This window comes from Vanessa atalanta, chromosome 13 (genome assembly GCF_905147765.1).
Source record: "Vanessa atalanta chromosome 13, ilVanAtal1.2, whole genome shotgun sequence".
Lineage (NCBI taxonomy): Eukaryota > Metazoa > Arthropoda > Insecta > Lepidoptera > Nymphalidae > Vanessa > Vanessa atalanta.
In genome coordinates this window covers 4,653,099-4,679,315 of record NC_061883.1, presented here as the reverse complement: position 1 = coordinate 4,679,315, position 26,217 = coordinate 4,653,099, and the positions used below count along the sequence as shown (strand labels likewise).

Genomic DNA, 26,217 nt, shown 5'->3' with positions numbered 1-26,217 from the left:
TTGGTTAACCTTACTTGTTCGTTTGCAGATGAAAACTTGAACTGAAATGAAATGTCAAGGTCAAGTCCTTGACATTTAATTTCATACATTCCATCCGTTTAATGATTCATTAATTATTTGCTGTCTAGCAAACAGAATTAAATGTACAGTAAGATCATTACCTCACAAGGTAGTTTAGTTATTGTATGAAGCTGTGGATACTAGGGGTATAACTGACAAATAGTAAAACTATTTTGTTATATTTTGTGGATTCGACACTGGCTGAATGAAATGGCCGTTCAGAGATCGCATAAATTCGTGCGTATAATCCGTCGGAAGTGCAAACGTACACAAATATTTGTGTTTCATTTTGCGAGTTAACGATGTTTTTAATCCTCACTCTGACCGGCTATTATCGCTCGCTGATCGCAATGCAACGAATGAACGGATTAAACTGAAGTTTCGTGAAATCGTGTGGTATGTTTCATAATTCGAATTGTTTAATAAAAATAATAATAAAATTCACTTTCTTTTGAATGATAAGTACCTACATAAATGCTATATATTAAAAAAAATTATATATTTTAGTATTATATCTAAACATTATATATCTAAACATTTAATACTGATGATAGATAATATACAAAGCAAAAAAATAACAAAATAATACCAAATTCTGATTAGCTTATTTATTTAACCTGAGCTCACGAAATCCTATGATGTATTATGAGTACGATTTATATTCACAGTCTTCACTCTTGTAGCGCTGAAAATTTTTCTTCAGTTTTCTGTGGTTAATTATTATTTGAATGTAGCCAATGTTATGTTCGACAATGAACGCGATCTTGTACGTCCCTGTCGGAGCAAGCAGTGGCCATAAGTCTCGAAGTATTGAACACGTTACTTAAGTGACAGAAACATTCGTATCATACATGGACCAAGACGGTACGAGACCCGAAGAGGTTTGCTGCACAGTACCACAAGAGTCAGTTTTTGTGTCTCTGTTGTAGAACGTCATGTACGATGCTGTCCTATGCGATGCTCTCCTTGCCGCCGAGCACCTAGTCCCTCGGAATGAAAGTGATCCGCTAAGCAATCTTGTGGAGCAAACGCACGGGAGAGGATGCGAATGCGTTGTATCACCACGACCTCGCAGCCTCTCCGCTCCGTGCTGCAGACGGCCATTATTTTTTTTAGTGGATAAGTACACCCACACAATCTATTCCCCTCTAAGGTATCCGGTGTCAGACACGATATATTGTTATAAATCTCTCGCCTGTTTCGTAGCTTTGCTGAGTTTTTAAAGTTGAAAAATATTTAGCTATTGAATATAATTATACTAAATGAATAAGTATATTTTTCTTAATATACCTACTATAAAGCAATACAATATAATGGAAGGTATATATAGATAAGCGCATCTAATAGATAGCTATTTTTTTTAAGTAATTGCTAAGTGAGGGGAAGGCTGAGAAATTGATTTTATATTAAAATTGAAAAGAAAGAAAGAAGTACGTAATTTATTTCACGTAAAACTTTATCAAAGATCTCGCGTTTAAGCCCACGCAAGCACTGAATTTTTATGTGCTTAATATATGATTACCTAAGTACCTATATTTCATCTAGTGCTCTGCAGTGAAGCAATAGTTCGAAATGTGCTATATTGTGTGTATTGTTCTCATCAATCTGCATTGCAGCAGCGGCTCCGAACCTTTTCCTTAAAAGGAGATTCCTTTAGAAAGGTATTTTAGGAAACAGTGTACAGGGTAGCATTATTTGAAATACACCTAAATTTAACTATAAATAATACATTTGTGTCATTATATAGTCAACTTACCTTATGTACTCGAACGTAGTTTATCTGCTATACGTTCCTAAACTTGCAACGAGGTAAAATCGTGCATAATAATATTGCCACGCTAGTATATGTTTATTGATAAAACAAATTTTCACTCACAGATCATTTAACTGAAGTTTGAAGTTACCTTATTTTTTATGTAATACATTTATACAAGTCAATACAATACAATGACTTCAATAAACGTAATGTCCACCGAATGCACCGTACATTTAATTTTATTTGCATTCATTATCCGATATAAATGACACTGACATGCGATGCGATACGACTTCAGAGTCCATCAAATGAAATGATAAATCTACATAAACATTGATAATATTAAATTCGCTTGGGTACGGCCTTGTGTAGACTCGTCTGGGCATGTACCATTCACTTGTCAGATATTCTGCCGCCATGCAGCAATATTTGGAACGATTTGAACGGAGTAAGCCAGTTATACTATAGGCGCAAGACATAACACCTTAGTTGCCAAGGTTTTTGGCGCATTGGCGAAGTAAGGAATGATTAAAATTTCTTACGGCAACAATGTCTATAGGCACTTGTGGTCAATTACCGTTAGGTGACCCATTTTCTGCCAAGCTATGTTATAATAAAATATACATATATTAACTGTAATAAGTTATTTTTTGATCATAATAAAACACATTAATGAAAAAATTATCCTATATTTCTTAAAATTAAATACATTCAGTAGTTATAATTCGGTTCAGGCGGATGGTGCGGGGGGAACGGAGGATGACCAAACGGTGGAGGTCCACGTGGAGGAAACTGAGGCCTGAAGGAAGGAGGTGGCGGTCTCCACGGTGGAGGAGGTCTCGCACCTGGCGGAGGTGGAGGGCCAAAGCCAGGGGGTCCAAATGGCGGTGGTGGAAAGTGATGGAATGGCGGTGGAGGTGGTGGGGGTCCGGGTGGTGGTGGAGGACCTGGCGGGGGCATTGAGGTAGGTGGAGGTGGCGGTGCCGACATTGGTAGAGGAGGAGGTGGTCTTGCATTCATCGGTGGTCCTGGTGGCGGCATTGGAGAAGGCGTGGGTGGTGGCGGTGGTGCCATTAGAATTGGTCCCATCATTGTAGGTGGTGCGTCTGCAAACAGTTGATGAGGACGATCTGCGTGTGACAGTGGATTTTGTGCGGCCAACAATCTGGAAGTAATATAAATTTATTTATCAAAACCCTCAATCTCATTTGATTCTATAATTATACAAAAACACTTGAATGAAAACATAACATTTTCTAAGATTAGTGATTTGACTTTGAACATACTCAGAAAAAATAAAATTAGTAACCATCGCACAACATCACATCACACATTCAAACAAATCAGAATGGTCAAAATGTGACCTAAAAATGGAATATTTAAATGTAATTATTATAAATTCATACCTCTCAGCTGCGGAACCGTGTCTCTCTCCTTTGACATCTTTCTTAAAGGCATATGACACAGAAATGGGCCTATTGCACAAATATTGGTTATTCATAGCCTCTATTGCTGCATCAGAAGCTTCAAATGATGCAAAGTTAATGAAGGCAAATGCTTTAGAGTTACCCGTTTCTGGATCTCTCATAACCTAGAACAATAAACAATGAAAATGCAATCATCAATATTTATGAGGTTTTAGTTAATTTTTTTCTTTATATAAAACATTATTATAAATAAACATATTATAGAATAGAATTATGCTTGGTTTGCGTTGTAGGTTCTTTGGAGAAGAACTGGCAAGAAACTCAATAGTTAATTATAATACTTCTTACAAATATTCAAATCAATAGTTAAAAGTGTTTAAAACAACATTACTGCTCAGGGCAATCACTTTATGTTTATACCTTTATCTCCTACATCATTAAGTATTTCTTTAAAACTCATCGAGTCAATCGTCAAAATTGATCGGAACTTAAATATTCCAAATTTAAAATCCAATTTTGAATTTTTAATACCTAAATAGATAATCATAATTTATCTCATTGAAACGAAGAATTGAGAAATAACCCGCCTGTCTTGGATGAAATCTTAAGAAAAGTATATGTAATCTTAAGGTTTACTGGAAAATCTTAAGATTTATCTTAGTTCGAGCTTTTACAGTAACATATATATTAAACTATTAATTTTCAATTACTTTTCTCATGTGTTTCAAAAAGTATATGAGTAGCATATTATCATTTTTGTGATAAAAAAGAAAATAATAAAAGTTTCATTCACAATTAACCCATCCCTACTATTTACTCTTAACTCATTCGAACAATTAATTATTTGATAAGAGAAGAGAGATAACAAAACAGTAAAAATTACCTTTGGTGTTTGTAAAATAACTCCAAATGCCGAGAATGTATCATACAACAACTTCTCATCAACTTCTGGATCCAAATTACCAATAAACACATTAGCACCGACATCAAGATTCTTCTGATGCGCTGAAGCTTTATTTACTCTTACTGGTTTACCATAGAGTTTTATCATATTCATCACCTGAAAAGATTAATACAATTTGTTTTCAACATGTTTTAAATGCTGCAACAATTTCAAATTTAAAATTAAATTAAGTTTATTTTCTATAGAATTTGTAAATTAGCTTTATTTTATAAAAACTTTTATGATATTTCTTTGATATATAGATAGAATGTCGACAATCAGAATATGTTAAAAAAAAATTGCCAAAAGTTGGCACTATGCACACTTGTAAAAGTTGTAGAACATTTGGCCTGTTTATTTTAGATCTTTTGTAGCATGTCACTTTATTCAGATATACAAATAATCTAAGTGAGATACATTAAATTTGTTATTGATAGATATAAATAATACAATTAACTAATTTTGTAGACCTCATCTATACAATATTTTCATCTTAAGGCAATTTACAAGAACTTTTATGAAAATTAAGAAATATTATAATATAAAAGCCACTATATGTGTATAGTATTCATCTACCACTTTAGAGTAGTCTTCTAACATTCTCCCTAACAAGAGAAAAATTCAGTACTTATCATTTATGAGTTGTTTCAATTTCAACATTATATCATACACACAGCCAAAATTATTGATTGATGTACCTTAATGGCATAATCCGCATCTTCTTCTCCCATAAATTCTACAAATCCATAACCTTGATGGGTTTGTGTCACCCTATCCTTTGGCATGTGTACGTTGACTGAAAGAAAAACATACAGCTATCAAATTTTATCTCATACAACACAAGTTGAGGCATTCTATAATATATTATTTATAAAAGTTTGTGTCTAGTTATATTTGTTGATTTACACCCCGCAGGTATTATAGCGTATAATGAAAGCAATAAATCAGATATTAGTCAGTTATCTAATAAAATTTAGTAGGCTTCCTCTCGTCGTAGCTTGGAGATTTTACTAAATATCCAGTATGTTGTTCAACAAAAATTTGGTAACATATTATGTATGTCTTAAGTCTTAGTTATAAGCTGATAACAGATTCAGTATTAAGTATTATTTTAGGCTTATGTGAATAGGGATTCAGCTCAACTTACCAACAGGTCCTGCTTGCACAAACAATTCCCATAACAAGCTTTCCGTAACCCTGTCATCCAACCCACCAACATAAATAGTGGCATCTGAAAATTTAACACAAAGCTGAATAGTAAAATAGAAGATATTTAATCATATTGAATGATGAGATTATAACCTCAAATGAAAAAACGACAACACATTAAATAAATTAGGATTAAATAAAATGAATATATTACCTTGGTTCCTTTCGGCTATAGGTCCCGCAGCCATGATGCTTATTTACTTATTTATTTATATTCACAAGGAAACTTTTATTGAGCTATTGACATGACAGCAAACAACCGGGCTGACGCTTGCTAAAATATAATAATTAGTCATAGACAATAAATATAAAAACGTAGTGGTTATGACTAAGCTCTGTGGATAAACAAGAATTAGTATGATATACTCTGTGGTCAGAAAAGTGGTACAAAAAGTATTAAAATTAATATTACTAATTTACAACTTTAATTACGAAAAGAAACCATGTCAAATATTATTCTTAAAAATGAAAAAAAAAATCTTTTTAATCTTTAATAAAAAATAATAATGCAAATGTAATATTAATATAACAATGGAAGATACAAAAAATAGACAGAAGTTATATTAATTAGGTACAAGATAATAAATAGATCATTTTTATATTACTATTACGCTTAGTATTTGAATTATTATATTTAATAATAGACTTGTTTATTCTATATTCGCTACACTAAAAAAAATCTAATCTGTGGACAGTTTGAAACTTGAATGTTCTATTATTTTGGTTCTAGCGCGAAGCGCTATGCTGTTTGTTTATTTTCACTCATCATTTAGTTTCGTTTCGATGTTGAGAAGAGTTGTTTGTGTTCTCATAATTGATAGAAAATAAAATAGAACCCTGAGCTGAAATGCAGAGTGCATCAGATTTAATATCTTCATGGTTCAAAGACGAATCTTATACGGATGATGATAAAGATGTACAAATAATCGAGCAGTTTGTACAAAATGTTGAAGATTTTAGCTCTCAGTATGGAAGTGAAATAAGTGTGTCGTATACAGCATTCAATCTTCGAGGCCCGCCTTCGAATTTTCCAGATTATGGAGACTATCCACAAGCCTTTGTTATGGTAAGCTAATAAATTTTAAGTATAGTATATGTATGCGTAAGAAATTATTTATATATTTAATCATTATTATTTATATTACTATAGTACAACTGAATAATACGCAAAAGTTCTATTTTATATTTATGTTATTATGGGTTTTTAGTGGTGCGTAATGGAAAAAGCTTATATTAATATAATATACTTAGATAAATAAAGTACATATTTTTGTTCAGAGAACTTATGGAACCTGGTGGGATGAAGCACCGTCAGTCCAAAAAGATTATATGCCACAAAATAGCAGCATAATACCGAGTCAAGATTTTGTAGGTTTGTATATTCACATTCCTTTTGTATTTATTCGCTATATTATGTATATAAAGAAACCTTTATAATAAAATTATAAATTCAATAAAAATTAAAGTTAAGAATTTCTTAACAGAAGTGTCATTTGAGAGAGCAGTATATCCACTAGAAGTGGCAATATTTGAAACTTATAATCCTGGTGCTCTGGTTAGGATATGGGCTTTGGGGCCGACATCATGGATGTTACTATGGGAAGGAGAACCAGAGTATGCCGGTGATACAACTAGAATTTTCAGCCCACCAATTAGACAAATAAATTTCCCTACAAGGTATATAATTTATTTTTTAAATAAGTAAATATATTGAAACAACAATAAAGTTAATTTGTTAGATGAATGGCAAGCTTTTTCTCACAGTAATTAATTTTTTAATTTAATTATGTATCCATATAGTAAATGTAAGGTGCTTTAGATTAATAATTTAAAGTTTTTTTTGTTAAAATTTATAAACAGAAATATTACACAATACTAAAATACATAGATATATACATATATTGTAATACATATTGCAATTTATTTATAAAATTTTACCAAAAAACCCACTTCTAAATTACTAATAAATAAATTATAAATAAATTATGACTTGATAAAAAATATCAAATATTTTGTCACCATTATGAGTTGTAAATTTTCAAATATGAATGTGGGACCAAAGGGGTACCAAACTAATAATATTCCAAATTGGTTTATTGATGACAAAGAAATGAGGTAACAAGAAAAAAAAAGTCAAAATAGATAAAACCTCCTTTTTTAAAGTCAGTTAAAGAGTGCTTATAAGAATTTACTTTAATAAAATTATTGTGATTTTATCAAACCTACATAGTTGAAATATACTTAAATAAATGAAATTACAGAAATTAAAAAAAATATATATGTTTATAATTATTAAGTATTATTTAGTTGCTCTAAGATTTTAGCTATGATTAATATATGATTCTTATTTTTAATATGTTATTTTGGAAATTAGTACCACATTTAGAAAAATAATATACATTTTTTTATTTATATTTGTATAACTTAATATCCTTTTAACAGTTTAGATACATTTTTAAATACAAATAAAATAATAATTTGTAAAATGATTAAAGTACAAGTTTTTTTTTGTTTTCAACAGAATATTAAGACTGGAATTTAATCATAGACTTCTTCCATATTACACTGAACTAGATGCAGTTTTGTTAAGAGGAAAGGAGCCACCGAATTTTGTCAAAATGAAGAATAATTTTGCATACACAACACTGTTCTATAAGAAAAGTCAACCAGCTATAGAAAAAGGTAAGTGTTCACCGTATTATGAAATAGCTTAATCTTGATGTCTCACTATCATTTGTCGTAGGTATATTAAATTGCTTTTTTTTTTTATTTATGTCAAATGAAAAACAAATGTAATGAAACTCTGTGGTAAATTCCATTCGAATTTCAAATAATCGAGGAGTAGGAAATGCAATCGAGTTGAACATGATATATGCATGATTACTTCTGTGCGCAAATTAAGCGTTTTAGTAAAATTCGAGTATTACATCCATAATGAATTTTGGACATATCGGCAATCTCAATGACCTTTGCAGGTGTAATGATGTTAGCGCGCAAAAAGGTGTGTTATTTACCTCACACACTTAGTAAGATGTGACGGAAATCGGACATGTTCGGAGATTAATTATTTATTTTTTGGCTTAACACGTGATAATGATGTCGTTTAATTATTTAATAAATTGCTTAATTGACGGCCGCTGGGCCCGAAAGGTTCTCGAGTGGCGACCCCGAGGGCAGTCCCCCTACATGGTGGACCGAGGATTTTATAGTGTTAGTACAAATCCTTGCGGGAGGCCTTTGTCCAACAGTGGAAGTCTTCTGGCTGATATGAACAGCTAAGTAGTATCAATGACGGTGCCAGTCATGGCAAAAGTAGATCGTTTCATTTTGGGGCTGTTTACTTTACGTGATATCAAATAGTCTTTTCATTATTAGCTTGTTCTTATCGTATTTATTTGAGCTCATTTACGGCTGACCGTTCACTTGACTAACTCCTTGAGAATTTATCTTGGAGGCATTTGTGTTTATTCCTCTGCCGGAATCATACGGCTAGTCGCATTGACTAAGGTATCAAATCTAATAAAGGAAACAAATCGCCTTTAAAAAAAATATATTTATCCCTTTCTTAATGGAGCGGGGTAATTATCACCATCATCTATGTATATAATATTGTACCACTCATCATAAAATCTACCGCCAAGCAGCAATACTTAGGATTGTTGTGTTCTGATTTGAAGGATAAGTGAGTTAGTGTAACTACTGGCACAAGCGACATCATATCTCCGTTCCCAAGATTGGTGGCGTATTGACGATGTAAGTAATCGTTAAAATGTCTTACGGCGCCATTGTCTGAGGTAAGTGGTCACCACTGCGGTGACTACTTACCATCGGGTCGCCCATTTGCTAGACCGCCTACCTACGCTATAAAAATCTAACTCTTTTGGTTTACATAGTACAGAGTAGTATTCGATTTACTAAGTACAGAGATCAATAAAATTTAATTTTTCATAATTTTATCTAATCTTGAATCAGTTTTCGATTGAAATCATTCAGATTGACATGTTATTGTTCAACTACTTATATATATGCAGGATGTTCCAAATCCATCAGACGACTATTTTTTACATGTATACGAAAAATATAAACAAAACTCACGTCTAAGATTATTGAGCTTATTTGATCCCTAAGACGTTTTATCATCGTCCATAATAGGGATGCCAGCAAAAAAAAATAATAGAAAAACGTTGTCCGAATCACTAGTGTAATGTTATTATTATGCAATCTAAAAGTACAAATAATACGACAAGCACGTTTGCACGTGACTGGCAAGTTATTATTAGAACAGTGAAGACGTAAGGGTCTAATTGTTTTACTGACGCTTTGCTTGATTCACATCGATCAATGAATTCATTTCTTCAGATTTTCCTCGATTTAAAAATCGAATACAAATAATAATAGAGCACAAATACGATTTTCACGATATCTCCACAAAAAATGTTTGTTATATTTTTGTAAAATAAAAGATTTTGTAATTTATAAATCGTTTTTGTAATGTCGAATATCAATGACTCGATCCTTCGAGAGATCTAATACGAAATATTACATACATTATGTATGTTTTATGGAACATATTTTCCGTCTCATGTTTACGGAACAGCTTCTAGATGTTACTACTAAACTGCAAATGAACTCAGAGTCTTCAAAGTGCTGCATAGATATGACCTGATTTCATTTTTGGTTTGGACTTAAAGTTGAATACATTAATGATAATAATCCAACCAGAAACATCACAGAAATATATGACTAGCAATTTCCACATATATACATATCTTGTTTATTGAACCATTTTATTCAGTATTAATAAATTATAATTAATCATAATTTAACTAAAAAAAATCTTTAGTTCTTCAATCAAAGACTTAAACTTTGTAAATTGCATAAATATTTATTCGGTTAACGATATCATTTTATAGAAATAACATGAAGTTTGTAGCATAATATTGTGAATTTAAACTGGTATTCATTTTCTTTTTTTTACAAAATATATTAGGGATATATATTTTTTTATCTATACATTTCAAAGAAAGCAAACTGTTCGTTTATATAGTGTTTGAAACAACGTTCATTTTACACTGAAATGTCGAAATTTTTGAAAACATTACGAAATGTAACAAATAATTTGTCAAATATCAGTAATGTTTATTTAGGATTTTTATAAAAATTCTATTAAAAAGAGAATAAACTTTTGTATACTATTTTTTGTTTGAGTAACTCATAAATATTTGACTCACAATCCATTTCAAAAGTCTCGCGAAAACGGCAAATCCGCCAAAGTCCCCTTAATGAAAACTAGTTTTATTTTTTGTTTTTGCGCTAAGATGTTTTATAAAATATATTTCCCTTGCCATTCTACGATTGCTCTGCTACCATTTAGAACACAGTGGAACAAACGAAGCAGGTTTGCTTCGTTTGTGCTAATTTAACCAATTTCACTAACATAATATAACAGTTATTTTTCCAGTGTTTTTTTTCCGATACAACTTCGATCTTCCTCATTAAAATTGAACTCAGCTTATTCTTAACCTAATTATATCGATTATAATGCGAAGCCGACTATATTTTGATTAATTTTTTGTGTTTTATGTTAGTAGAATAGGAAAACGATCGAATAACGTAAACGAAAATAAAGTTTCGATTCGATTAAATTAATGATAATTTGTTAGGAGAATTGCCGCCCAGGGCTTCAAAAATTTGACTTTAAGTTAAATAAAAGAAGAAATATACCAGAAGTAACTTAAGAACCTCATGCCTCAATAGCCTCGAGGTGTCGTAGAAATTGTAAACATTAGCGAGAATCGCGAGAATCACGCGAAAATAGGATTAGTAATAGCGCGTTAAAATTTACCTTGACCATGACTCTCTTAAGTGTAGATTAGTTAAGACCATTATTACCGGCGATTAATAGCGTATTAAATTATTTTCCTCCTTATATTGTGAAATTATCGTGTAACAATGTTATTTATTTATCATTTATTTATTCATATCAATTCTTGTTAAATTTTATTGTAGTCAAAATACATGACAAAAATATGTAGATGATAAAAATACAAGATATACAAAATAATTAATATAACTAAGAGCACACTCTTTAAAGCACTTCCGCGATTGGAGTTTTACAATTAATATAATCTTGTAACTCGTCAAAGAATTTATATCCGACTACGAAAAAAAATTGTCTAAAAAGTACAAAAATAAATAAATATTGTGGTCCAAAATACTTAACTAACAACGATTCCATCATTATAAAACATATATATATATATATATACATAGTATAAAACAAAATCACTTACCGCTGTTCCTATGAATGCTTAAAATATAAATATGTCTTTAAAATTACACAACGGATTTTGATGCGGTTTTTTTTTAAATAGATAGATTGATTCAAGAGGAAGGTTTATATGTATAATGCACAATATAGTAGAGAAAAACTAATAATTTTATAGGTTTCGAAAGTTATGTCGAAAATAAACACATTTTTTGCGCTTACATTGCAAACGCTGGTTGAATCCTACGAGATAGATCAAAATAATGTACTACCGTAGTATTATAAACCTTAAAAAGGTCTTCAAAAAAGTCTGCGCTATATGTTTATCTCTTAGGGATGGGCCACAACGATCATTTTTATCCTTTGTGCCAAACTATAAGTGGAAGTAAAATAATTCTCAACTTCTGACTTCGTCTAGAGACTACTCGAGTAAACTAGATTTTAGGAATTGTTTTTTTTTACTTTTGATATGTGTTTACGGTCAAATTTGCTAGATTTTTCTAAATATATTCCATACAAAGCATTGCTGTGGATATATATACTGTTTAAAACATGAAATTAAAATAAGATTATCATATCATCAGTTTGACAGATATTCAGTGCTCGCGTTTTCGTAAACACGTTTAAGGTCACGTCGGGAAAGTTAAATAAACAGTGACTGATATATTAAAATTGCCGATGATTTGTCAGTTTTTTTTTTCCATAAAAGTCATGAATCTGTCGTCGGTTTATTTATTTCATGATACTTTAAATAGTTTGTGATTGGGCTGTGTGTCAGGAGGTACCGCCCATTCATCACTATTCTGTCACCAAACAGATTTATTAAGAATTGAGTCAGAGTTTCTAAGGTTTGTGCCATATTGGCGATGTATGGCATAGGTTATGCTTCTGATAATGCCAATTCTATGAGCGATAGTGAACTTTTACCATCTGATGACCAATTTGCCAGTCCGCTTACCAATTATAAATAAAAAAAGGTTATTATGATACCCAAAAATGTAGATAAAAACACTATTCTTATGTAATCTATAAGATCCTAAGTAATATGTACTGTTTTGACTGAAAATAATCCTTCTTTACTCTCCAAATTTCGACCACGTCGACTAATGACTGATGATTTTATATTGTTTTAGGATCGCTTCTCAACAGAGTTATAGCTTCAAACTTGCACGAAAACGTTCTGAATCGAACAGTTCTATCTCAAAATGACAAACTCATAGACAGGGGTCCGCCTCTCGGTGACTTCCAAAGATTGCCAGTAAGTACTGCTTTTATATTGCTTTTTTTTTCATGTGATATGTTTTATTTTCCTATATGGAATTCTGTGTCCTAGTGCTAAAGGAGCGAATATCAATGACCATTATGTTGGGTAATCAGAATAGAAACAATGACTAGACGTTCGTTATGTTATATAACATATAACTTTTTGTTTAATAATGGTATTAGTAAGCGTATGTCGTTTCAGCTAAAAACTTTTTTTTTTAATTGGAAGATTTTGTTTAAACTTCACTCAAAAATCTTCTATGGCCCTTTTAATACCAGCAGTGCAGTAACAATTGACTTCTATCTCACTCTTGAAATGTTACTATGATACGGCATTTTGATACGTGGGCACATGGATATCAAAATGGCGTATCATAATTAATAAAAGTATAATAATTATTAAAGTCAATATCGTGTATCACATTCTGACATTTCACGCCCGTGTTTCGACTTTCTTCTTACAGATTAATAAACACGATTATATTTGTTTCATTTGAGTAAATATATAAAACAAATTTGTAAACGAAATTCTGGTCTTATCGATTTTACTTTTGTAATTACTTCGGATACGGACTCTTGATAAGAATGCGTATTTCCGTTTCAAACCATTAAAAAGTTTTGAATACTTCATTAATATTTTAAGGCATGTTTTACAAGGTGGTAAAATGTATGAATGTCGTTTTACTTATAATTTAAAATATATTGTAATTAAAATTGTCATTGCGTGTTTAATAGTTTTTAATTGTGTTAATGAGCGATTATTTAAACAATGTGATAGAGCATAAATATCACACCAGCATTGTTAATTAATTAAAAATATATTACAACATGATGATATAGATAGATAAAACAGATGACATTGTTTATTAATCCACAAGTAAGGATGAGCCTTGAAATTTCCCACTGCTGGACTTACGCTTTTTATCTTCTTGATGGGACGAAATTGAGGTGATTCCATACCGCGCTAATCGGTGTTGGTAGACAGTGCTTACGATGTTTTGCTTCACTTTTGATTACGAGATTTATTTTATATAAAACCTCTTTAAATATATCTTTAAAATCTACCTACAACTAAGAATCACGTGTTCCAGATATTGATCATCCTGAATATAAAAAAAAAAACAATCCAATCGTACTAAAATAAAATGATCGCGAACATTTCTCTGAGAAAGTTTTCCTTCACCTGTAGTGCCAATCATTTGTTGGTACTACAAATGATGTTTACTCCAAACTATTTCAATCAGATGCGTAATTGTGTAGTAGGTGCTTATCTAATCATAAGTTTACGCTACGTTACGCATAGAAATTAACTACGTATACACAGCAGCTTCACCTATAAATATTGCTTATAAGGTGATAACCTAAACAAATCTGTCAAATTCTTGAAACACAAATCAATCATGATAAAGAGACAATGGTTTAATTAAACATACATCTATACAACTAATGACGTCAAATTAGAAGATAAATGTGGTTACAGACAATACCGTTATATCTGAAAATACTATTGACGCCTATAATATCCACATAGTTAATATTTTCATAAAACACACACAATGCATCTCAACAAAAACTTTATTTACTACCGATATTAGAATGGTTTCATATTAAACAATGTTCGTTTTGTAATGGCAATGTTAGAGTGTTATTTTAAAAAAATACTAATATATATCTGGGTTGCCTGGAATGTTCCAGATCTAAATGGTTCCCAAGGTAGGTGGCATATTGGCTGTTAGGAATGCTTAATATTTCTTACAGCGCCATTATCAATTTTAGTGCATTAGTGGTTTAATTATTTAACTTTAAAAGTAGATGTTTTTATTTTCGCCACTACAAATTGTTGCTTAAAGCAAGCGAGGGTATATTTTATATACAGCTCAGCACGACAAAGTAAGGATTGTTGTTCAAACAGAAATACATGTAATAAATAACGGAAAATATACATAGATAAAGTTTAATGTGTAACATAGATTTGTTATGCCTCAATGATGAAAATAGCATTTTCGTAATAAAGGTCAAACAATATAGCGATAAAGAATATAATTACACCAATAACTGCTACTTAAGTAGCAAAGTGTAATCATTTCATTAGGTCAACATGCATACATACGAACGCTTAGATATATATCAACCCATAACAATACAACCTGACCTAGGCATTCGTGAGTCACTTATCACAATAGACGGTGTAAATTATTCAATTGACACTAAACGTGTCTTGAAATATGACAATGATACGATCAGATAATACTTACACTTAGTTTATTACCAATATCATATTCTTTCGACATGGCGAGTTCTTTTGTTTAAGGATTCCTTGTTATGTTAAATAATGCGATTTGAAACTGCATTCGAGTTGTTTCATTATATATTTTTATTTGATGATTAGATGGACATCTGAACCGGGAAGGTGCGACAAGTGCAACTGAGTTGTTATGAGTTAAATTAGACTTTTCGTGTTCGGCGGAGAAAGACTCGCCTGGGTAGACACCGTGTCACCTATTATTTTATGATAATAATACTATTTGTTGCTGTGCTTTAGTCCTGTTTGATGTTAGAGTGAGCCAGGCTAGAGGAGCACGGTAGTTTAATTTTTGCACTCAACGGCGAATTGGCGTTTTTTAACTCTGTATATTGCGTAATGGCATATAGTAAATGTTCTCACTTTTTATAAAAGAACTTTAAATGCCAGCGTAAATATCGCTACATATGAATCCATCAATTGGCACTCTAGCAGTGTTGTGTAGTCAAAAAATATTTTATTAAAAAGGAAGTCTACAATAACGGGCTATTACTGAAGAAAAACCCCGGAAATCGAGTATTTGTTTTCCGTCAAGCTGACGAACGTAATCACTTACTACAAAGTTTTACGCCTGAACAAAATCGTTACATAAAAACTTGTGAATATATATTACTATAAAGTCTCGGCAAAAATGCCCTGTAGTTGATTTAAGTTTATAAACGGATGGTTGTATAAATATTACCTTAGGAAAATAGGTAATCAAATCCAGAACGTCTTTATTAGAACCAGTAAAAATTTGAAACTAAATTATTGTTCGACTGAATAACTATAAGGTCATTTAGAATTATATTTCTAAGAATGGTTTTCGACCAAACACATTTCGGGACGATTTAAGTAAATAATCGTTGGTTAAATTTAACCAGTATGGTATGATTTAAAGATAATTCCTGAGAAAAAATAATGATCCAATGTCTTAAAAATATACCCTTTATTTAAATAATAAGCATCATTAGTCCATGTTGGTCTACTGCTATTCATATCTGTCCATGTTCGTTAAAGCAGGTTTTTATACAACCTTATACATAACATGTATGTTATGTTATGTATGCACCCTTTTTGCCTTTTACTTACAAATGCCACTAGTCGTAAGTGACGAAACTCAAGTTTACCAAAATTTGATATCAACTCAAGAGCTCCCCTATACCATAGGTCATCAGTTACGCGTAAGTTTCGTAATTCTCTGAGCTATGTCGAGTACTATAGTTTTTAAACATTTCACTTATGATCCTTCAGAAATACTCCAGACACAGGCCATTGCTTAGCTTAAATGTAGCAAAATAACCCATGTAAAATCACCATTAAAAAACTAATTGGTTGTTGGTTGGGATGGTGAAGGTGTTAGGGATAAACAAGTACCCTATGTGCTATTCCAGACTATAATCTATCCCCGTGCAAAATTCCATTCTGATTCGTTAGCCGTTCGCCAAACATTCGTATATTTATAATATTAGATTAATACAAAAACATATTTTTATTATTAAAATGTTCGTGTTTCAGGATGAAACTATTCTCTCAGTGATGAAATATTTGGACATGCAATCGTTATGTCGCTGTGCACAAGTCAATAAACACTTCAGCCGGCTTGCATCTGATGCTATACTCTATCGAAGTATTGATCTTCGTCCTTATTGGCACTGTGTGAGATCTCAGGTATGTATGTATTATTATTGACCTTATAACGATTTGCTAATAATACTTTTTAGTCATATGTTACTTATACTAGTAATGCTAAATGCATCTCTTTGTGCTTGTGACTTCGCCCATAGTTTCAAAATAATATGGTACCTATAGAGTATATTTTGTATTTATTTTTTGTGTATTTTTATTTGTCCATGTTACTGATTGTTTGGGCGTTGTTTTTCCAATCAGTTGTAAATTTAATTCAAACTATGAACACATAATTGAATTTTTGGGAAAAAATATTTTAACTCCGATGAATTCGCGGGAAACAGTTTGTATCAATAACATCGAAAGAGATAATATCTTGGATTCTGTGTTATTGTGTGAAGGACTTACTAGGTTTGGAACTTTGCCATACATAATAAATAATTTTGTCCTATTTAAAATATATAATACCTATTCGTGTATGTTATGTAAAATTAATATGTTTAAGGTTATATTTATAGTTTATTTGACCTTCATATAGTCGGTAATATTGGATAACTTTCCATATAGCTGAAACTCCTGAATAAGCGTTTCAGTTTAGAAAACAATGACTGAAGACAGAGACTAAATTTTTTATTTAGTAGTTTAGTTTAGTATAGTGTGTTTGAATGAGTTTGACCCTTTGTATATAATATTGTTTTTTTAGGTACTCTTAACACTATCAATGAGGTGCAAATTCCTTCAAAAACTAGATCTATCATGGTGCGGTAGTCATTGTATGATACAGCCCCATTATGTAGTCAAGTGAGTATAAAATACAATTGTTAGAATTGACTTATATATTACTGTATACGTATTTGCGGTAACCGTTAAAAATATCCGACGCGTGATCACTTGATACTTGATAAATTATTACTTATTTTTATAAAACACTAACTATCCGTTCCTGCTTCACACGGGTACAGTCTCTATATACAACTTTAAGATTGAAGAATAAACGTTAAAAGGAAAAATCTAGTTTGTCTAGCTAGGAAAGTTGAAATTCTCTACGGTTATATACATATATTATACATAAGTATTTTTCAATTCAATTACTCTATTAGTAAAAACCGCATTGAGATCAAATAATTTAATAGATCAAAGCGTACAGACGGCGGGAAGTGAATTTGTTTTATACTATGTAGAGATTTTTTTAGAGAGAATTATCCAATTTAAGAATTTCAGAACTTCCTTAATATGAGTAGAATAATACGGTCAACTGATATCAATGATTTCAAAGACATCAGGCTTAACATTGAAATCAACTTACAATTTTTTGATACAATCGTTTTCTAAAGTTGTAAATCGAATAATTTCGTTTCAAGGTCATAACGTTATCGTTATTTTTTAGTTTCCTGAGAGACAGTGGGGCTGAGTTAACACATTTACGAATGAACTGCTGTAAATTTGTTGACAATTCAGTGCTAAGAGCTATAGTCGACACATCGTCTAATTTACAAGGTATGTTTGTTTTATTTTTTCAACTCGTAAAATACCTTTATGAGAATTGTTTTCTATCCAGATTTATAAATATATAATAGGAGGTTAGTATGATGCTTTCTCTGTCGGAAAGAAAAGGATAGAGAGATACAGCTTTATTACAATAAACTCACTGAGTTACAAAAATACACATAAATATTAGATTATAAAATAAGAAGAAAAAAAAACGACAGAAGAAAAAGATTAGTCTAAAATGTTTAAATGACTGCCTTTGAAATGATTTAGAATGAATTTAACACACACATGTGCAGAATTACACGTACATTCACTCGCATATATAAACATCAATGCTACACATTGAATTTGCGTTTCGGTTTGTATTTAAACGATTTTCAATTTTGATAAATTTTCAGAACTTTGCCTCCGGTCAGTGATAAGCTGTTCAGAATGGTCGTGTTTATCGTCTCTGACAAAGTTGAAACGTTTGGATCTGTACAGAACTCATATAACAACTTCGGCAGCCGTCGCCATCGTCTGGTCTAACCCCGCATTACAACACCTTAATGTTGGTACGAATTTATACATTATATTTATTGATAAAGATTTTTGGTTTTACGGTTTCTGTTATAGTATTTTATTCTAATATTAGTTTTTAGAATAATAATATTTAATTTGATAATAGTTACTATCTTGGGAAAGTGGTTTCAGAACTGTGGTTTAATTGACGTAAAAAGGAATTATGTTGCCCCCTTACATATGGGTGGTAATCTTTATAGTTACAAGATAGGGAATATTATGGATTCGTTCTGTTATCTGTTTAACTATACATTTCCTTCTTAATACGTAGTTATAAATTTAAGTTAATATAATTAAATATAATAAATATTAATTACAGGTTCGTGTAAAATGATATCAGCGATGGATGAAGTAGCGATCGCTTTAGGTTCGAATTGTCCAGATTTGATGTCAGTGGACTTTTGGAAGTCGTATTCGTTGACGGCAGTCGGCATCCGAGCGTTGGGAAACTGTAGGAATTTGCAAGAATTAGACGTCGGTTGGTGGTAAGTAAATTGTCATGTCCTTTATTTGTTTTATTAGACCTGTTAACTTCCATTTATATCATCATGGACCACCGGACCATCACGAGTCGCGTCGTTGGTGAAAAAAACGATGACGCTATAGGGGACCAATAAATGACCAATGAAGTTTAAGTATTTTAGATTACTAAATCTGACTAATCAGTATTTTAGAAACTTAGGGTTAAAGACTGAATTTTTTTAACTGAATGTCATGTATATGAAGTACTTACTTTTATATTCACCCTAGATTTTCAATATAAGAATTTAACAACTATTTTTGCTATTGACGGTGTGCTATTGTGTGAAAGACGATATGGTTAGAAAGAATATTACTTGTGAGATGACGTCCGACTGAAAAGAATGGAAGAAGAAGACATTCTGCGCTGACCCCAAGTAAATTCGGATAAGGACAGGAGGATGATTTTGCTATTGACGGTTTTTTTGATTCGATACTGCTAGCATAATTTTTCATTTAATTTTTTTTTCAGCTTACAAGCCGGTGGCTCTGGTGAGTGGCTGGCTTCACTCTCAGGAGGAGAACTACGCAAGCTGTTCCTTGGAGCGTTAAGAGGGGTCTGCGATAGAGATCTACGCGTGCTGTTACCGAAAGCGACGAAGTTAGCTCAGCTTGACCTTTTAGGAGTTCGTGCTGTTACTCCTGATATATGCTCTGAGTAAGTATTAATTTTTATGATTATTATTTTAGCAAGAAGGCATACGATCAATGTGGTTAACCTGATAGTTTCGACCGACAAATCTTATTTCTATGACGTATATTGTAACTTATCATTGCTGATATATCTAAATTTGATATCTAAACTATGTCGAAATTTCATATACTTTGACACTGTTTGTCTAGCAATTGTATTAAATATTCATTAAAATGTTAACAAAATATACATAACATATATGTCTTTATATTTTCATGATAATTTACTATCAGTTCTTTATTTCCAGCATACTTGCAGAATGCCGGGAGCTCAAGTTGTTAGATGTCAGTTTCTGTGACCAAATTCAAGAATTTCAGGTATTCATATTTATATAATTCTTATTGACCGATTGTGACCATATCTTTTAAGAGATTATCGTTCATAGTTATGCTAGGTCCCGATAAGTAGCGCCGTGATCATCCATATTTTCGTAATGTTGTTATTTCCAAATTCCATGTATGGAATTCCATTGTATGGAATTGAATGAATTTCCGATATTTAATTTAAAAAAAAAATTCTAAGGACTATTTGAAACGGCTCGTAAGCCTTTACATGAGTAAAATATCCTTTGGTTGGCTCTTTTTCACAAATATGTTAGTTTAGTGTTAACAAATTAAATCACAAATTTTGGACTTGGACTATAGGTACCGTAGTCGTCGAGTTATTAGTGAATTCTTTTATTTATGTGAGTGAGAAAACCACGTGGTTTGATAGTGTTTATGTTGTAGTAAAGAGCCGAGATGGCCCAGTGGCTAGAACGCGTGCATCTTAACCGATGATTTCGGGTTCAAACCCAGACAGGCACCACTGAAATTTCATGTGCTTAATTTCTGTTTATAATTCATCTCGTGCTCGGCGGTGAAGGAAAACATCTTGAGGAAACCTGCATGTGTCTAATTTCAACGAAATTCTGCCACATGTGTATTCCGCCAACCCGCATTGGAGCAGCGTGGTGGAATATGCTCCAAACCTTCTCCTCAAAGGTAGAGGAGGCCTTTATCCCAGCAGTGGGACATTTACGGGCTGCTAATGCTATGTTGTAATATATTTAACTAATAGCTGTGAAACGGAACTTAATAATAATCTTACAGTTTATGGTATAGTTTTAAATAAACTACTTCTACTGTTATTGTAGAACTTAAATGTATTATAAATAAATATTAAAATTATTATCAAATTATAATCGTATAAATAATATAAATTTTAAACGCAGCATAACATTACATTAGATTACTAGCAGACATTTAAAATTATGTCCGTCATAGATGTCCTAATTGTACGATATAAATTATCTTTACAGCTATATATATATTTCAGGTACACGAGTGGAGGAGACAGTACCCCCAAGTCAGTATAAAACGTTCCTTCCAAGCAGCTAACCTCAACACTGCACCAAACGCATTGTTCCTCGTTCCAAGCTTGGAATAAAAACTTATAATCAAAAAAACTATCTGCTATATTCGCTATATTAATATGGCGTATGCTGTTTAAATACTTATATCCTATTCCAATTATAGGAAAAGTAAAGACAAATAAACGTCTTTGATATATCATTGAAATTATATTATCGCTCGAGATCTAATGACGTACGGTATTCATTATGGATTTGTGAAAAAATGTCTGCTTACTTGTTATTGGAAATAACTAAACGAATTATTAAACTGGATATTTGATTTAAGTGGAATAGTGTTCTATTTTTAATAAATATATTAATCAAGAACTATTTGTAGTTCATAGTGTAGCAGAGATATTAGCAACATGTTAATTTAGGGTTTGTTTATCTTTATTCCTTCGATTGGAATAGGTTACATTCAACAATGACAATTTAAACTTTATCGTCAATACAATTTCATGCATTTTCTATTTGAGTAAATGCATTTAATGCGTTTTGAATACGATTAATATAATTTTAATAATAAATCACAAGTTTTTCTATTGATATAATATGATTACTAATAAATAAAACAATGTACTATTTAAAGGTCGGCTAAGTAAAATTGTCTCAACAGCTAAAATTTAGATATGACTTCTCTGTCTTATCGGCCTTGTCGACATTGACAATCTGCTCATACATCGAATTCTCAATTTTGTAGTTTATGATTTATTATTGAATTGAATTGAATTTCAATATATATATATATATATATATTTGGAAAGTTATATACAAAAAAAGGTGCTGAGAGATGTTAAGCATCTTTATAAGTAAAGAAAACCAAAAAAATAATGGTTGAGTCAACTAAATAAAAACACATATGTAGTTCCATTAATAAAATTAAACGTATTTTTCTAATTATGATAATGTATAGTATTGAAGTGTATAGTATAGGCTCCTTGCATACAAGGAAAAAGAGAGCGGCGACGGAGGATGGCATACACGTGCGTTATGCCTATTCCCGTCACGGTATATGCCGTATTAAAAGGCGCTATGTTTCACTTCCATTGCTGCTCTGTATTTGTAGGAAGAAAATAACACTATATACATACATTTTCCTACAATATACATTCAATCCAAAAATATTTCAACCCTTAAACGAACTATTCAAAAGAAAATGAGGATTATCCATATTTTTAAAGTAATAAACATATTTATAGAACATTCCAATCACATAAGGAGCGAAGCAAAAAAAAAAATCTTTGGGCGACATCCTAAATTATCTATGATATTCATCATGGATTTCTAAAAAAGGCGTTTTAACTATCGAAGTTAGTATCCGAAATATAAAAGTAAACTTAAAATGGATTTACAGAAATATAGAAGTGGAATGGTGTTTTAATACAGATATAAAAAACAATAACTGATACAATAGCATAGCTATAAGCAAATCACGTGGAATATGTGAATCTAAGGTTTGTTTATCTTTCCTCTTCTTTGATTGGAAAAGGATATATGTGGTAATATACTGAGCGTAAATCGTTAGGCTTAAGACTGACTATCTTACCTTTTAATAATAATGCTGTGTTAAAAACATTTTTTTTTCTTAATTTGAATTCTATAGGACCTTATTATAATGTCTATTGATGATCTGAGGAGTCATTTTAATTGAGGGAATTCTAAAATCGTTTAGCAACATGCTAAATGTCTAATCATATTATATAGTACTAAAAACTCGCTAGCAATCTTAGTAAGCAGCTGTTGGAAATAAATGAAATTTAAAGTTCAGCTGCACAAGTATTTTATATGAAAAAACATGGAATTAAATCTATCTGAATGTTATTCGTATTTTAGGTTACGGTCGAGCTGTCATGTCCAATAAAGTAATAGTGAAGAAAAAAATATCTATTATAATGGTCTCACTTTAATAGTCCGTCGTAATCATTTCAGTTTCTCTGTTACCATAAGTCAATTTGCGTGTGATTTTTCTATCTCTTTGAATCTACGAAGCATGCATTAGTGTCCCCACCCATAACGAATATGGTTGACATTATTGATATCTGATTTAATAATTGTGATAATTTAATATAGCGGCATTTTTTTAATATTTTGGCGAGTTTTAAATTGATACAAATTCTAGAATCGTTTATTATATCAAGACTGAAGAAAATTTGATTGTCACAATAATTTACATCGTCTGAAATTCTTGTTAAAATATTATATTTTTCTGAATATTATTATAATAAAAGTATACTTACTTGATACTTGACTATGTCTGATTTTATAAGGACATTATGTTGACAAAACTCAACAAGATATTAGTTGTATTACAGTACTCCATTTATAATGATTCGATGATAATGTATGCATTTTTATTTCAAATTTGTTAAAATTAGATACAACAAGTCAATATTTATACGTCAATTCGTATTAAAAAATAATTAAGAATTAGTGTAAAGACATAGCTAAGTAAGTATTAAGTTCAGTGGAACACAAATAAATTGTTATTTATAATCTGACAGATCTTAAAAATTGCTCTTTCTTGTATTTTGGGTAAGAAAAGGATAGCAATGTTTTAGTCCTGTCAAATTAGATTGTGTGCAAAAAGTACAGCATCAATGTTCATGTATCCAATTATATTGCCTTGATAGCAGCAAAAACATGTTTTGTTCTTTTCTTTCCTAATCAATTATAATAGAAAAAAAAGAGATAGAGCTGTTACCATACTAGATGTTTGTTTATATATGTCATGTTTGAACATTATTAGCTCATCGATTGCATTATAAACCTTATACTCTAAGCATAAAGGATGACATTTGTAAAATGTTTTTAATCTATACAAAAACTGGTACTTAATAGTTGTAACTATTTGCTATTATAGGTAAAGTTTTTCAAAAGTCAATTTATATTATATAAGCGTTTATATATTTGATATATAAAGCCTGCCAGAGTCAAATTATAACATAAAAATGTTAAATATTTACTTATGATATTACTTAATGTATTTATAATAATAAATTTATAAATATAGCGTTTATTATATATATATATATTGTTAAATATAGTATATAAGTTGAGTAAATTCTCAAACTTTATATAAACATTTATATGCATTATTAATATATCAATATAGTTATTTATTCTAATTTATTATGTTATGGTTATATGTCAGTTAGATTAAAAATTTAAATGTATTCAAATTAATTATATACCAAGGATTATATTAAATATGTTCATAGTGTCCAGTAAAAATTAAAAGTATGTATCAATATTCTTGCAGATCAGAAACGCATTCATTACATACGTATGTCATTACTTGGGTTATTTATGTACTTGATATATGTATGTAATATTAACTTATTTAATGCTGCTGACGCTTTTTAGCGACTGCGATAAAAACAGCTCGCACTCTGCTACTAAAGTTCATTCCACGAAACGAGCTCCCAAAGGAAATTGCCCTTTTGCGCTCATTGCGCGTGAACTTTAGTGGCCTAAACATTTCGTGACATTGTCTCACATACCCGAATTGTCTCGCTTATCTCTAGAGGCGCGCATCGACTAATACGGTGTGAGTATTTTGTTCCATAGGAGTTTTAATGGTGGAATGGACTATAAAGTATTGTTGCCACATTAAAAAAAATTAAGCAAATTAAATCATTACTCATACTAAAACCATGACAAGAAATTAAGACGATCTTAGTAACATTATAACTACTGTTTTAATGCATACTATGTAGATGGATAAAAATATAAATTCTGTCTTATTTTCGTCTGGCAACTTGGTACATATTTTTTTTTATTTGAATACAATATAATAAGGCGATATTAATATATGAATTCAACTATTTTGTGTTAATATATTTAGTTATTATAAACGTTAAAAGTCTGCATAATTGTAGTTTAGATTATCGGTTCTACGGGAGGAGGTGCAATTAATTTTTCTAAATTATATAATTGTTAAATTGGACTGATATATTCTCAATTTTATTTCCGGTCTGTATCTGTATAATGTTCGGTGTATATTTCATAGGCCTGTGGAGCGTTTCTGTAAGAACAAACTCACTATAGAACATCGTCGTGAAATGTCAGACGATGATATGCCATTTTGACTATGACAATTACTTTAACACTTAAAGCATCGAATTAGCGAAACGCGGTAAGTCGGTTTTAAACATTTCACGAGTGAGATAGGAAAGGAGTTCTTACAGAACATAAATGCCGATACCTATCTCTGACAAAGTCGACAGCTTTATTCTGTATATGTCAGTGTCAGCGAGGGCAATAGGGATGTAACTAACAAATACTATTTTTTTTTTATTATTGGGCAATTCTATGCCAATTTCGGCCTCTAATACTTTCACGAGCACGTCTCTCTTTCGATTTATTTAAATTGTATCCAATTTTTTATCTTAGTACGAAATATGAAAGTGACGCATATTTTACTCTCAGTCATAGATTAAGTAAGTGCTTATGATTACTTGTAATGAACTATTTGATTTAATAAATATTTAAATAAATGTTGTGTTTTTTTTTTAACCCGAAGTATTTATGCACAGCTTATATAATTAAGGACAATCAAGACTATGTCTATATTTTATGATCTGTGTGTGTAAACGTTTATCTTATGATCTGATGATTTTATTCTTAAATATTACATATGCTATGTTTTTTTTTTTAAACTGTCTTTGTTAATAAAATCCTTTAAAAAAAAAATTACAAGTGTCACTATATTCGGAATGAAATG

General features: G+C 30.9%; 2 protein-coding genes across 3 annotated transcripts; one reads left to right on the top strand and one right to left on the bottom strand.

Moving 5' to 3' along the window:
- Positions 1 to 2,489: 2,489 nt before the first annotated feature.
- On the bottom strand, positions 2,490 to 11,480 carry LOC125068392 (splicing factor 3B subunit 4). Of its 2 annotated transcripts, none has more exons than XM_047677491.1 (7): positions 11,470 to 11,480; positions 5,550 to 5,669; positions 5,334 to 5,417; positions 4,885 to 4,982; positions 4,127 to 4,303; positions 3,223 to 3,407; positions 2,490 to 2,981 (listed from the first exon to the last, which is right to left on the bottom strand). In XM_047677491.1, the coding sequence occupies exons 2-7, from the start codon at positions 5,581 to 5,583 to the stop codon at positions 2,528 to 2,530; spliced, it is 1,032 nt and encodes a 343-aa protein (XP_047533447.1). In that variant the 5' UTR covers positions 5,584 to 5,669; positions 11,470 to 11,480; the 3' UTR covers positions 2,490 to 2,527. The 2 variants fall into 2 exon arrangements, with proteins under 2 accessions (XP_047533447.1, XP_047533446.1); XM_047677490.1 differs by having other exon boundaries at positions 5,550 to 5,665.
- Positions 6,155 to 22,192, top strand: LOC125068390 (F-box/LRR-repeat protein 4). Its single transcript, XM_047677489.1, has 13 exons — positions 6,155 to 6,461; positions 6,674 to 6,767; positions 6,880 to 7,072; positions 7,917 to 8,077; positions 12,797 to 12,921; positions 16,726 to 16,878; positions 17,540 to 17,637; positions 18,224 to 18,333; positions 18,726 to 18,881; positions 19,208 to 19,373; positions 19,880 to 20,065; positions 20,349 to 20,418; positions 21,419 to 22,192. Exons 1-13 carry the CDS (start codon positions 6,243 to 6,245, stop codon positions 21,527 to 21,529), a joined length of 1,842 nt encoding a protein of 613 aa, XP_047533445.1. The 5' UTR covers positions 6,155 to 6,242; the 3' UTR covers positions 21,530 to 22,192.
- The last annotated feature ends 4,025 nt before the right edge of the window (positions 22,193 to 26,217 follow it).